The 14,645-nt window shown below is 43.5% G+C and overlaps 1 protein-coding gene across 1 annotated transcript in view; it reads left to right on the top strand.

Moving 5' to 3' along the window:
* Positions 1-14,645, top strand: part of tprn (taperin) — a 106,309-nt gene that overhangs the window by 84,645 nt on the left and 7,019 nt on the right. Inside the window, exons 2-3 of the mRNA XM_043719833.1 lie at positions 2,053-2,254; positions 5,841-5,968. Coding sequence (XP_043575768.1) covers positions 2,053-2,254; positions 5,841-5,968 — 330 coding nt within the window. The remainder of the gene's footprint in view (positions 1-2,052; positions 2,255-5,840; positions 5,969-14,645) is intronic.

Below are 14,645 nucleotides of genomic sequence, written 5' to 3' on the forward strand. Positions count from 1 at the left end.
GGATGATCCCTGGAATGGTTGGTCTAACATATGAGGAACGGCTGAGGATCCTGGGATTGTATTCATTGGAGTTTAGACGATTAAGGGGAGATCTAATAGAAACTTACAAGATAGTACATGGCTTGGCGAGGGTGGACGCTAGGAAATTGTTTCCGTTAGGTGAGGAGACTAGGACCCGTGGACACAGCCTTAGAATTAGAGGGGGTAAATTCAGAACAGAAATGCGGAGACATTTCTTCAGCCAGAGAGTGGTGGGCCTGTGGAATTCATTGCCACAGAATGCAGTGGGGGCTGGGACGCTAAATGTCTTCAAGGCAGAAATTAATAAATTCTTGATGTCACAAGGAATTAAGGACTACGGGGAGAATGCGGGTAAGTGGAGTTGAAATGCCCATCAGCCATGATTGAATGGCGGAGTGGACTCGATGGGCCGAATGGCCTTACTGTCAAACCTCTCTGGCACCTTCCTTCACTTTTTCGTTTTACTCCAGATTCCACCATGTCACGTTGTACCCCAGAATTAAACAAATCATTGTCTCCAAATTGCGTTCAGTTGTTACTCCTCACTTGGACAGTTTCTCAGTAACCATCATTCACTGTAATGGGAAGTTTTATTTTGGCTGGAATCTTGATCAAAGAACGAATGACTAATGATCATTGTAAGCAAGTAGAGGCAGGCCTGTTACACAGGTCACCCTGTGTGGAAACCTCATGGTTTTGCATGATTTATTGCACAGAAACGTGCAGTAAATCCCAGATTGTAAGATGTGTTTCTTTGTTCTCAAGATGTCTGGGATGATAGCAAATCTTGCATTTAATGCCAACCCTCATTGAACAGATGACCAAGTGGCTACCCCCTAAGTAATTGCAGCAGGTTAAGTGTCAATCACAACTTGGGTCTAAAGGTACAAATAGGCCAAATCATGTGTGATTGGAAAGTTGTTTCAGTGAATGAATTGCATTTAGTGCATTCTGACAGCTTTTTTTTAATCTTTGGTGCCAGCTCAATTATAGACAGAGACAGGAAACAGAGTAGGAATAAGCTGGTCATTTTCAGAGTGGTAGGCAGTGATTAGTGGGATACTGCAGGGGTCAATGCTTGGACGCAGCCATTTGCAATATATAATGTTTTAGATGAGGGAATTAAATATATCTCCAATTTTGCAGATGAACAAAGCTGGGTGGGAGGATGAGCTCTGAGGAGGATGCAGCGATACTTCAGTGTGATTTGGATAAGCTGAGTGAATGGGCAAGTGCATGGTGGATGAAAGATAATGTGAATAAATGTGAGGTTTTCCATGTTAGGAGCAAAACAGGAAGGTGAATTAGAAAAATGAGAGCGATCTCATGGAAGATATTACAATTCTAACAGGACTAGATACAATGAATATCGGAAGGATGTTCCCCAGGACCAGGGATCATGATACTATGGAGTAGGGCATTTAGGACTGAGGTGAGGAGAAATTTCTTCCTCCAGAAAGTGGTGAGCCTATGGAATTCTCTGCCATGGAAAGCAGTTGAGATATAAACATTGAATGTTTTCAAGAAAGAGTTAGATATAGTTCTTGGGGCTGAATGGATCAATGGGTTTGGGGCCAAGGGAGGAGGAGTACTGAACTGGATGCTCAGCCATGACCATGTTGAATGGAAGAACAATCTCAAAAGGGCTGAATGACTTTCTCCTATTATTTTCTATGTTTATTATCAGACTTTGCAGCTTTGAGTTTGCAACCTGTAGTTGCTATCCTTTATTGTAACCACTGCAGGCTGCTATCCCTGCAGTCGACTGATAAAATGTTATAATTGGATTTTTAAAAGGAATATTATACCAAAGGAATCACTGCCTCAGCTGTTGCACTGCTTTGTGGACCAGATGGGGAGGAATTAACATGTGGGAGATGTGCATTTGGAGCTGGAGCTGTGGGTCTGAACGAATATTATTTATTTGTAGTGATGAGGCTATATGGGGTCTGACTGAGCATTAGTATTTGAGGAGGAGACTGTGTGAAGCTCATGCCCTGGTTGGTGATCCATCTTATTTTCTTTTGTCAGATGAAGATTTCTTTCAATGACTCCAGTCTGCATACGACATTTGAGTATCCATCAGAGAACTCCCTCATACAGGAGGAGGAATCTGAGGAGAGTGACAACGATGAAGAGGAGCAGTCCTCAACATTCTTCTTTCCACGTCCCAGCTACACCAGCTCTCCCACAACACCGAGCAGCCCCTTGCGGACTAACACTGTCGTCTCAGGTATGTTGGTATGATCCCTTTTGACACCAAGAACTTTTAAAAAGATACTTCATTTCTAATGACTGACCTAAAGAAATTCCATGTCAGGATTTCAGGTTTTAAGATTTTTACTGCAACAAACAAGCTAAAAGCAGCATTCATTAAAAAAAGCTTAATAGACAATTATTACTCTAAACTAAAAAGATATATTTTCCCTCAAACATTTTTAACTAACTGAAAATTCCATGTCACAGTTATACTTCTCTTATAAGAACTAGCCTAAAATCGCTCCCAGCTTCCAACAAGATTAGGGATTTGCTCTTCCCAACTTGCAGAGTCATAATGTTATGTCACTGTTAAAAGGCACTTCTCTGTTTCTGGTGAAGATTAGATTCCCTACAGTGTGGAAACAGGCCCTTCGGTCCAACCAGTCCACACCGACCCTCCTGAAGAGTAACCCACCCAGACCCATTCCCCTACATTTACCCCTGCACCTAACACTATGGACAATTTAGCATGGCCAATTCACCAAACCTGTACGTCTTTGGACTGTGGGAGGAAACCCAAACTCCACACAGACAGTCGCCAGAGGCTGGATTCGAACCTGGGACCCTGGTGCTGTGAGGCCGCAGTGCTAACCACTGAGTCACTGTGCTGCCCCAAAGTTGACAACTGGCAATATCCCACCAATCCAAAATTATTCTTCTAGAGTCTTCCCATTGATAAGGCATGAATGCCTTTGATTTGAGACCATGTTCTCCCTGGTAGGTTCTCGACTGAAAGGCAGCACGCTGATCTCTGCTCACCACACTAGCTGCAGCTTTAATTATTATTCTGAGATCGTACTTTCTGTCTCTCTCTCTTTTCTGACCGGAAAATTTGAGACAGTAGTTGAGCCAGCTGTTGTTATCTTTGCTTTCAGATGTGAATATTTTTCACCTTACCACTCAGTGAGTTTCTCAACCTGTGCTTTCCACCCCTATGATATCCGTTCCTACGATGACAAGTCATGTTGGCTTGTAGTCCGGCAGAATTTGTACCCACTTGACAATTCCATTTTACCTAGAATTAAAGGGACAGATCTAAATTATAATTATAAAAACCTTGCATTCGTAACGTGTGTCAAGCATGACAGCTACAAGTCCCTGAAACTTCTGCTGTATTGGAAGAATAGGTACTTAAATTATTGTGCTATCTTCTCTTTCACAGGGCTATCAACAGGGTTTGGTCTATAGTGTGTACCCAGCATTCCTGTTTGTTCTTGACAACTGGATGATGAATTCAGGAGAGCTTAATTCTTTGCATCCCCCAGTTATCAGGTGACCCATTCAAAACTGCACACAATTGGGCAGTCAGCTGGCATGATGGGCCGAATGGCCTTACTTCCACTCCTATGTCTTATGGTCTTGTGTGAGAGTGCCTGCTTTGAGTTCCAGGCTGAACTGGAACAACAGTGCTACCTAGTGGTTATTAGGGAAATAGTCCAAAATTCCTGCTCCTTAAAGCCAGTAATGAAAAGTTTGAAGGTAAACGAAAACAAAAGCTTAATTAGATTAGATTACAGTGTGGAAACAGGCCCTTCGGCCCAACAAGTCCACACCGACCCGCCGAAGCGAAACCCACCCATACTCCTACATTTACCCCTTACCTAACACTAACACTATGGGCAATTTAGTATGGCCAATTCACCTGACCCTGCACATCTTTTTGGATGGTGGGAAGAAACCGGAGCACCCGGAGGAAACCCACGCAGACATGGGGAGAACGTGCAAACTCCACACAGTCGCCTGAGGCGGGAATTGAACCCGGGTCTCTGGCGCTGTGAGGCAGCAGTGCTAACCACCGTGCCGCCCACAAATTAATGTTTGGATAATAAATTAAGTGTTCTGATGCATGGGTTTTGATGTGGTTTCTGTATTTACCCAGCTAGATCATAGAATATAAAAACGACTTGGTCAGTTACTAATGTTGAGCATAAGACCATTCTTGCAGAACGAGGTGTAATTGACTGAGACTGACCTGCAGAGGGGAAAGTAAATGAGTTACTTCAAGAAGAGAAGAAAATGGTGGGCGATGTTCCAATTTAGCTGTGTTTCTCCATGGTGTTCAGATGTAGTGTTCAGCACAATGTGAGCAAGTCAGATGTAGCTGATGGGCATACAAGTAAGGCTAACCATCAATGTTTAGTGAGATGGATCAATGGTCAACTTTGGAGTGGTTGTGTCAAACTGGATGTGAGTTAATACTTGGTACAGGTGATGTTGTGCTGTGCGTCAGTGGTTAAAGCTAGTGATTTCTCTCTATTAAAGTTGCCTATGGTTTCATTATCTCTAGACTTGAATAATCCAATGCCCTCCTGGTCGGTCCCTCATCTTCCATCCCTATGGAATTAAACTTGTATTTATCTGAAATGCTTAACATATCTCAACTGTTATGATGTCTTTTTCATCCATGCTCCAGGTTTAAAGTCCTTATCTTTATTTTCAAATCCCTGAATGACCTCACCCTGCCTTCTATAGCTACCTCCAACCTGACCAGCCTATAAATTTGAGAGCTGTTTCATTTCTGACCTTTTGGCATTCCCTGATTTTAATTTCTTTATCTTTAGCATTGATATGTTTAACTGTCTTGACTAATTCTCTGGAATTTCCACAGCCCAAACTTTTCCAACTCTCTCTCACCTTTCTTTCAAGATGCTCCTTAAAATCTATTTCTTTGACTGAACTTTTGGTCACCTACCCTGATCTCTCCTTTTAGTGAATTTGATGTTAAAAATGTTTTTATTGATACTTTTATTAAGCATGTTTTCTCTTGAAAGCAGCACATAAGGGTGTGTTGTTTAATTAAGCGTTGGTCAGTAGGTATAACATAAAACAGTCATTAGATTATTAGATTAGATTACATTACAGTGTGGAAACAGGCCCTTCGGCCTAACAAGTCCACACCGCCCCGCCGAAGCGCAACCCACCCATACCCCTACATTTATCCCTTACCTAACACTACAGGCAATTTAGCATGGCCAACTCACCTGACCTGCACATCTTTGGACTGTGGGAGGAAACCGGAGCACCCGGAGGAAACCCACACAGACACGGGGAGAATGTGCAAACTCCACACAGAGAGTCGCCTGAGGCGGGAATTGAATCCGGGTCTCCGGTGCTGTGAGCCAGCAGTGCTAACCACTGTGCCACCATGCCGCCCACATGTGTTGATTACTTTGAAGAATGCTGTAGTTAAGGAGGTATGCTGAGGAGGACGGGAGTTATGTAAAGACATTACATAAAACAGTGCACATTGAGACCTTTAGTTGCATCAGAGCCTGGCACTGGTGAGTGATCCACAGACTCTGTCACTTTTCCAACTTTGTAATTTCAGTCCTGTGATATTCAGTGTAGAGTTTAATGCTACGTATCTCCACTAGATGTGCTCTACTATGCTTTGGGTTGACTCCACAGGTTAATGTGCAGAAACTTTAGCATTGCTCACATAGTAGTACTTTGATTCCAGGTGATTCATTTATGATCTGATGTGATTCCATCCTTCTCTAAAAGCTAATGATTTTTGTCAATCCCTCTCCTGTCAATTTTTGATCCCTCTTTTCATGCAGCTTTGACAAACTACGCTCCTAAACATGCAATGTCATTCAACACATGGCAGGAACAGAAGCTTGATGAATCAGTTTCTGGGAGGAACAACTCTCTGCACAGTACGGAATCCTCAACTGAAGATGATATGGTGAGTGTTCAGCAACTTGACTTGGACTATGCACAACATAAGATTATGTTTACATAGGCTCATGTGAGCAGCCACCTGGAATCTGAGTGGTATGCGCTTATGTATTTTCGAGTGCACTACCTTTGTTATGTCACTGAGCTATTGAATGCAGTAACATATGGTCACTAAGTTATGCTCCTGACTGTAATGGGTTAAGTAAAAACCAGGAGGTCTGGCAGCATCTATGATGAGAAAAGGTTGGTACAGTTAAACATTTAATGAACATCTGGATGGGTATATGAATAAGAAGGGCCAAGTGCTGGCAAACGGGGCTAGATTAATTTGGAATATCTGCTCGGCATTGATGAGTTGGACCAAAGAGTCTATTTCCGTGATGTACATCTCTGACTCTAGGACCTGCTGAGTTTCTCCAGCAATTTCTGTTTTTGCTTCAGATCTTCAGTATCCACAGTTTGTTTTTTATTAACATACCAGGACTTTGTCTGAACAAAGAACAGTGACAATATTGGGAGCCAAATTAAATAACTTGCATTACTATCTGAGCCACATGTTACTTGATACAGGGACAAGCAGACCAGGAAAGCAAATATATCATCAATAAGGGATCCGTTTCTTGGGACCATTACTGGTATAAGAAGAAATTGCACTGCTGCAGTGGGCTCCAACTCAACATGGCTGGGTCCAAGGTCCTAATGGAACAATGAATAAGTTTGTTGAAATAGATCTCAGACCAATGAGATGGGGATGAGCATGGATTGAGATGGAAGCGGACTAATGAAGAAAAAAATAAGAGTGTCCTACGTGATAAATGTCTTAACATCTGAAAATATTCCAAAGCTTCCCAACTCTGTGAATGTAAATGTTTCTCTATATTCCAGTTCTAAATGGCTGAACCTTTATCCTGTGACTGTGATGCCAAGCAGTGGATTTCTTGACCAGGGAAGCAGGTTAGCAGCCTCTTCCAGGAAAAGTCACGTCATATTTCACTCCAGGAAATCACAACTGAAAGCACGAGGGATTGGTAGTAAGCTTGTGAATGGGTTGGAAATTCATTCGGAAGTAGTTGACAATGAGTAGGGATAAAGGAAATATTCTTGGATGATCAAGTTGTGACAAGTGGTATTCTTTTGGGATCTATACTGGAACCTCAGGCTTTCATCATCTACATCAAGGTGGTGAGAGTGCCCTTAACATCAACGCCACATTTGACCATGTGGCATTAAGGAGCTGTAGCAAAACTGGAATCAGTCAGAATCAGGGGAAATTCTTCTTGTTGTAGTCATACCTGGCACAAAGGAAGATGGTTGTGGCTGTTGGAGGTCAAATATCTCTGCTCCAGGACAACTCTGCAGGAGTTCCTCAGGTTAGTGTCTGAGGCCAAACCATCTTCAACTGCTTCGTTAGTGACCTTCCCTCCAATATAAGGTCAGCCACATAGAATCATACAACACAGAAGAGGCCCTTCAGCCCATTGAGTCAGTTTCATGAAATTCACATTAATCCCAGTGTCCTGCACTAGGCCCATAGCCTTAAATGTTATGACACTTCATGTGCTCATCCAAGTACTTTTTAAAGGATGAGAGTTTACCTGCCTCCACCACCCCCTCTGGCAGTGTGTTCCAGGCCCCAACCACACTCAAAGGTGAGGAAAGGTTTTGTCAAGTTCCCTCTAAACAGCTTATCCAGCCTCTCTTCTTAGCTAAGATGCCCCATCCCAGAAACCATTCTGGTGAATCTCCTTTGTGCCGCTTTCAGTGCAATCACATGCAGCCTATAGTGTGGAGACCAGAAGTGCACACAGTAATCCAGCTGTGGTCTAAACAAAGTCTTGTGCAGTTCAAGCATAAGCCCTCTTCTCTTAAAATCTATACCTTGACTCATGAAGACAAGTGTCCCTTATGCCTAAGTTACTTGCCCTGCTGCCTCAGGACCCTCTGTTCCTCTGAGCTTCCTAGTAACCTGCCATTTATTGAGTACTGGATTAGTGGTGCTGGAAGAGCACAGCAGTTCAGGCAGCATCCAAGGAGCTTCAAAATCGACGTTTCGGGCAAAAGCCCTTCATCAGGAATCTCCCTTGTCTTGTTTTTTTCTTCCACTGTGCATCACCTCACAATTACCTGGGTTAAGTTCCAACTGTCACTGATCTGCCCATCTAACCAATCCATCTATATCCTCCTGAAACTGAAGGCCTTCTTCCTCAGTGACAACAACCCAGCCAATCTTTGTGTTATCTGCAAACTTATCATCACCTTCCAACATTATCAACTACATTATTATTTGTGATATATAAACAAGGGACCCAGCACAGATTCTTGTGGTACACCACTGCACACCAGGCTCCAGTCACACAAACAGTCTTCTACCACCACCTTCTATGTCCTAGCACTAAGCCAATTTTGGATCCAACATACAAAGTTACAGTAGATTCCATGTGCTTTTATCTTTTTCATCAGTTTCCCATGTGGTATTTTGTCTTGAAGGCCTTGCTGAAATCCATATAAACTGCATCAGCTACAGAGGGATGTTCACTGATGATTGTGCAATGCTCTGCATCATTTGCAACTCCTTAGATATTGAAGCAGCCCATATCCAAATGCAGCAATTGTAGGTGCATCTATATCAAATGAACTGCAGCAGATCAAGAAAGCAACTCACCACTATCTTGTAGAGCAGTTAGTGTTGTGCAGTAATCACTAGCCCAACTAATGACATCCATATCCTATGAATGAATGCAGGGTGGCCCCATATCCGGGGGTCTGGTTACTGCAGTTTCAGTTACCTGTGATTTATCGTGGCCTGAACATATAAAAGGGAGCATTCTCGAGCCAGGGACCAGGAGGCTGCTAGGAAGGTAAGTTTCCCATTTAAAATGAATGGGTTTGCAGCTTTCCGCAGTTTTGGGCTTCAGCAGTAGGTCTTGGAACATATTACCCGCAGGTACCGGGGTGGTTGGGGGACACTATACTGTGCTTGGAAAAATGAACATCTTGAATGAAGGAGTAGAATGAATACATATTTGCTTATAGACAATAAGAGACAGAGTATGTTGTGCAGAACAGAGCAGGATGTTACAAAGGGATAATGATAGATTAAGTGAATGGGTTAAATTAGTGCGATGAACATTCATTATATAGTACTATTTGGGAAATTTTGTTCTGAAGTGGAGAAGTTATCTAAAGCTCTGATATATATTGCTTTATTCTGTATGTTAAGAGAAGGCCATGCTTTTTAGTTTCAGTTTTTTTTATTGAAAAGATTTTTATTTTTTACACAATTATAAAATTACAAAAAAAACAATCTGAGCACAACAACAATTACAATAAACTAACCACTACTCCACTCTACAAAACAAATAATAAAAAAAGCTACCCTTACTACAATTCAATAAAAAAATTGAACAAAATAAATTAAATTAAATTACTTCACTCAGCGCAACCCCCTCCCCCCAAGCTCCCCATGACCAGGAGCAGCATTTAGCATACCCATATTTATTCTGGATTCTCCCCCTCACTCCCTCAGGGCACCCAGCTCATCAGGCCTGGGTCTCATGGCTAAACAATAGCCCTAGATAATATAGCAGACAAATATGCTTCTAGATGGTTCAGAAAGGGCCGCCATGTCTTGTAGAAAAGTTGTGTTTTCTGGTGCACCATACTTGGAAGGAAGTTCAGGGGCATGTGTTCCATTACTCATCCAAGCCATCCCAGCAGGCCTGGAGGGCTTTCCAAGACCCAACTCATCAGAATGTTCTTCCTTGCACAATATTAAGAATATTGAACAGCTTTTTCCCATGCTCATCTAAGGAAGGCAAATTTGGCTGGCTCAGGATAAGAGACACGGGATCTACCTTGACCTCAGTCCCCAGGACCACCTCCATGACACTTGCTCTAGTGCCCCAATACTCGCACAGCTTGTGGCATGACCACAAACAATGGGTAAGAGTGCCAATACCTATTTTGTATTTGGGGTATAATGGAGATGCTCCCTTTTTGAATTTCGCAAGCTGCTCTGGGGCCAGATAAACCCTATGTAGGGCTTCTCCCAAATGCCCTCCCAGATCTCTGATGAAATGTCCACTCCCAACTCTTGCTCCCAGATGCCACGAAGCTGCTCAATTTCTTTCGAGGCGCCACCTCCCAGTAAATGGTACAGGGTGCAATTAGAGAGAATACCTGTAGTCTGAAGTACTTTCCTCTCTATGTCAGACCTATAAGGATCAATAGAAGGGTAGTCTTTTGCTGGATAAAGTCCCTGGCCTGAAAGTAACAAAAAGATCTCTGCTGGGCAATTCGTACTTGGGACTCAACTGATCGAAGGACATCATGACCTCCCCCTCAGATAAGTCTCCCAGACAAGAGTCTCCCCTGGATGCCCATAACTTAAAACCAAAGTCCATCAACCCTGGCCAAAATCCTGGCATACCTATGATAAGAGTGAGAAAGGAGGTTTTAAATAAGCTGCCTTCGCTTTGTTGCATCGGCCTCCACACTTTAAACGTATTGAAGACAATTGGGTTCCAACAATACTCCATGACTGTCCTCGTCTTATTCATGAATAACAGATTAATAAGGGGTCATTTCGCCTGGGAGGCCTCTATATCCAGCCATATTGACTTCGGGTCCTCACAAGCCCTATCATTCACAAAGGATAGTAGGGAGCTTATTTGATACCTCTTAATATCTGGAAAGTTTACACTCCCCCCATCCTCCATTCCCTGTGATGCCAAATAAAAGAACCGAGCCAACCGTTGAGTCTGCGCAATGTTTGCCTCGGCAACATCAGCGGAGCATTCGCACGGGATATAATAAACGAGGAAGAACATTCATTTGATAAGAGCCATTCGGCCTAGCCAAGATATTGGAAGAACCTCCCAATGCTGAAGATCCTGCCTTACCTTATCGAGCAAGTGCATATATAACTTAGCCTTCTATAACTGGTCAAAGGTGGGAGTAATGAAAATGCCTAGGTGCAGAAAGCCTCCCTGTGACCACCTAAAAGGGAATTAGATTTCACCTTCAAGCTCAGGTATTTGCCCAAGACCCCACCACGGGCAAGGCCTACAACTTCATAAAGTTAATCTTATATCCTGAGAAACAGCCAAATAAATTGATACATTGTATTAAATGAGGCACAGACCCTGCTGGGTTTGATAGGAAAAGGAGAACATTATCTGCATACAGTGGGATCTTTCACGCCACTGAAGCCACCTCCGGGGCAGTTATATTGGGGTCCTTCTGGATTGCCTCCGCCAACGACTCAATCACCAGTGTGAACAACAGCGGTGAGAGGGGATAACCTTGCTGGCTGCCTCTACCAATACTAAAATTATTAGATCTTATTTCATTAGTAAGGACTCCTGCCATAGGATCACGATATAGCACTTCCACCCACTGGTAAAGACCGCACCGAGACTAAACTGCTCCAGAACATAAAGATACGGCCTTGTCACTTGGGCAAATGCCTCTTCTGTGTCAAGGGAGACCACTAAGCCTGTAATCGAGCTGTGCTGGCACACCTGGACCATGTTCCGTAATCTTTTAATGTTATTAGAGGACCTACGGCCCTTAATAAACCTGTCTGGTCCTCCTTTACAATAGAGGGCAACACCTTCTCCAGCCTCCAATGTGAGTGTCTTCGATAAAATTTTAAAATCAGACTTTAGCAGCGAAATGGGCCGATACGAAGCACAGTCCTCTGGGGCCTTCCCTCTCTTAAGGCTGAGAGAAATATTAGCTTCTCTCAGAGAGGACGGGAGACAGTCCTGACTGTGTGAATAATTGTACACGTTCAGCATTGGTCCGGTCCACATATTCATAAATTCCTTATAAAACTCACTCGGAAGGCCATGTGGGCCGGGTGCCTTACCACTTTGGAGCTCTCTTACCATCTCCTGTATCTCTTGCACTGTCAAGCAACCTTACAAAAGGGACACCTACTCTGGAGTCATACCTGGAAGGTCCAGGTTCTTCAAAAAGGACTCCATCTTCGTCAACCTGTCCTCATAGCCCTCTGACTGAAACAGCTCGGAGTAAAATTTTTGAAAAGACGTATTAATCTTTTTTGAGTCACAAGTGAGAGTCCCAGTGCCCCCTCTGATAGATATGATAGCTTGGGGGGCGGGGGGTGGATCTCTCTTTCTTTCCTATCCAAATATGCCAGGTATTTACCTGGCCTATCGCCCTACACCTTTGTTTTGCAAAAAGAGATCTCTCTCTCTTCATTGTTTGACTAAGCGCAGAATTCAGACCAGCCCAGAGAGTTGTGGTTTGCTGTAATTTAATCACGGTTGGCCTGTCAAAGTATGCAATCTCTGCTGTCTCCCGCTGGGTCTCGAGCAGACATTGCTGCTCTCCCCTCTGTCGTTTCCAACTCGCTGAATAAGAGATGATTATACCCCTTGCGTAGGCCCTGGCAGTCTCCCAAAACGCAGATGGGTTGCTGGCTGTGCCCAAGTTGATGTCCAAAAACCCTTTAAATTCCCAAGAGAAGTATCTGATAAACTTACTATCCTTAAGGAGAAAGGGGGTCCATGTGCCAATGCTGTAAAGGTACCCCATTACCTTTGTCCATAACCCCCAAATACACTGCCGCATGATCAGAAATGGCTACGTTCCCAATTTTACAGGACAACACCGAATCCAAAAAAGCCAATGGAGCAAGAAACAAATCAATCCTTGTGTAATACTTGTGCGGATTAGAGAAAAAGGGTGAAATACCTACCCACCGGGTGAAGACCTTTCCATACATCCACCAATCCCAAATCCACCAATTGTTTAGATTGTGGGGAAGTGCCCGGGAGACCCCTGGTTATCCTATCTACTGTGGGATCCATGAGGCGATTGAAGTCTCTCCCTATAATAGTATGGCACATTCCAAGGTCAATCAACCTAGAAAGTGCGTCCGTCAGATATTTAAGGGTGGGGGGTGCCGGGGGACAGTAAACATTTAGAATGCCGTATTTCTCACCATGTGTAAAAGCTTTGAGAATCACAGACCACCCATATTCATTCTTAATTTGATCTAGCAACTGGAATGGGAGATTCTTCTGAAGCGGGAGAACCACTCCCCTGCTTTTACTGTTAAATGATGAAAAGAGCAATCGGTCAAAGTGCCCCTGCTGCAACTTTAGATGCTCCTTGTCATCAAGGTGGGTATCTTGTAAGAGAGCGACATCAACCATCTTCTTTCTAAGACTTGAAAGTACTTTCTTTCTCTTAATTAGTGAGTGACTCCCCTTAATATTCCAGGTGCACCATTTGAAGGAACAACTAGCCATAGTTATCTAAAACAGCCTGTGAACCCCCAAGAGGAAGAACCCTACTCATGATGTGCTGAGCGGAGACAATTCAAGGCTCAGAGCCTGAAGAACATAACTACAAAATCTATTAAAACAAAACTTCTAAAAACTACAGCTACAATAAACCAGCACAAAAAACAGAAAATAGGAGACTTTCCCCCTTGCCTCTAGGGGGCACTCACACTACCCATAAGCACCTCTATGGCTCCTTCTAGCTGAAACCGTGCCCCAAACCCAAGCAAAACAAAAGTAAACGATACAAAAATCTCAACATAGGAATTAAAAGTGGGCATTTCACACACCCACCTGTGCATCAACCTCCATTATTGCTGGAAAAAAACCCAAAAGTTCCAATAATGCTTCCCAAACCCCAGGGAAGAGAGAAGCAGAAAAAAAATCAAAGGGACAAAACAGAATGAAAGAAACAACAAAAAAGTTATTGTCCGTATTGCTTGAGCCAGTCAGTCTATTTTAAATTGTCCAAAAAATTATTTGCTTTCTTTGCTGAGTCATGTCCGGACCTTGCATGACTGAAACAAGGCACTGTCGGGTATCTTACAGAATATTGGATATCCAGATCTCTCAACCTCTTCTCTACTTCACCAAAGGTAGTTTTCTTACAGATCACTGCCACAGAAAAGTTCTTACACAACGTAATCTTCGATCCCTTATAGATCGGGGCCTGCAGTTCCTTCCCCAGTGTTCTGGAAGCTTCTAAACCTTTTGTTTGTCTCTATAGGACTGGAATCACACTTGGACTGGGCAGGGGTGCTGGGCTGACCTGGGCCTGCGCACCGTGACCCGGTGAACGCGATCAATCCACACCAGGCCTGCCCTGGCTTCCCATCCCAGAAAATGCGGCAGCCATTGCTCAAACAAACCTGGCTGGCTTGATCCCCTTCTTGCTCTGCCAATAATATGAAAGTTCTTTCTCTGACCTCGATTCTCGAGGTTGTCGACCTGCTCCACTAACGTCTGTACCTGCTTTTCCAAAGCCTGGATCCATCCCACCATTGATTCGGCGTGGTCTCTGATGCCGCGGTCTGCTGCTCGACCTTCTCTACATGCTGCCGAAGACTCTGCATCTCCTGCTCATGCTTTTGCAGTATGGCCGAGATCGGTTCCAGCCTGGCCCGTGTCTCTTCCATTGTCGATTCGAGTAGCACTTCATTAGGAATTGCGTACCAATTTGAAAATGCCTTGTCTGTTTCCTGTCCTATCCATGCTAAGATATTGCCCCTTACACCATGAGCCCTTGCATATTGATCTTTTGTGTGGTATCCTATGAAATGCCTTTTGGAAATCGTGGTAAACTACACCTGCCCTACTAGGTACATGTTTAAAGAACTCTAGTAAATGTTTCAAACAAAAATTCCTTTT

This window comes from Chiloscyllium plagiosum, chromosome 30, assembly GCF_004010195.1.
Source record: "Chiloscyllium plagiosum isolate BGI_BamShark_2017 chromosome 30, ASM401019v2, whole genome shotgun sequence".
In the NCBI taxonomy this organism is placed as follows: Eukaryota; Metazoa; Chordata; class Chondrichthyes; order Orectolobiformes; family Hemiscylliidae; genus Chiloscyllium; species Chiloscyllium plagiosum.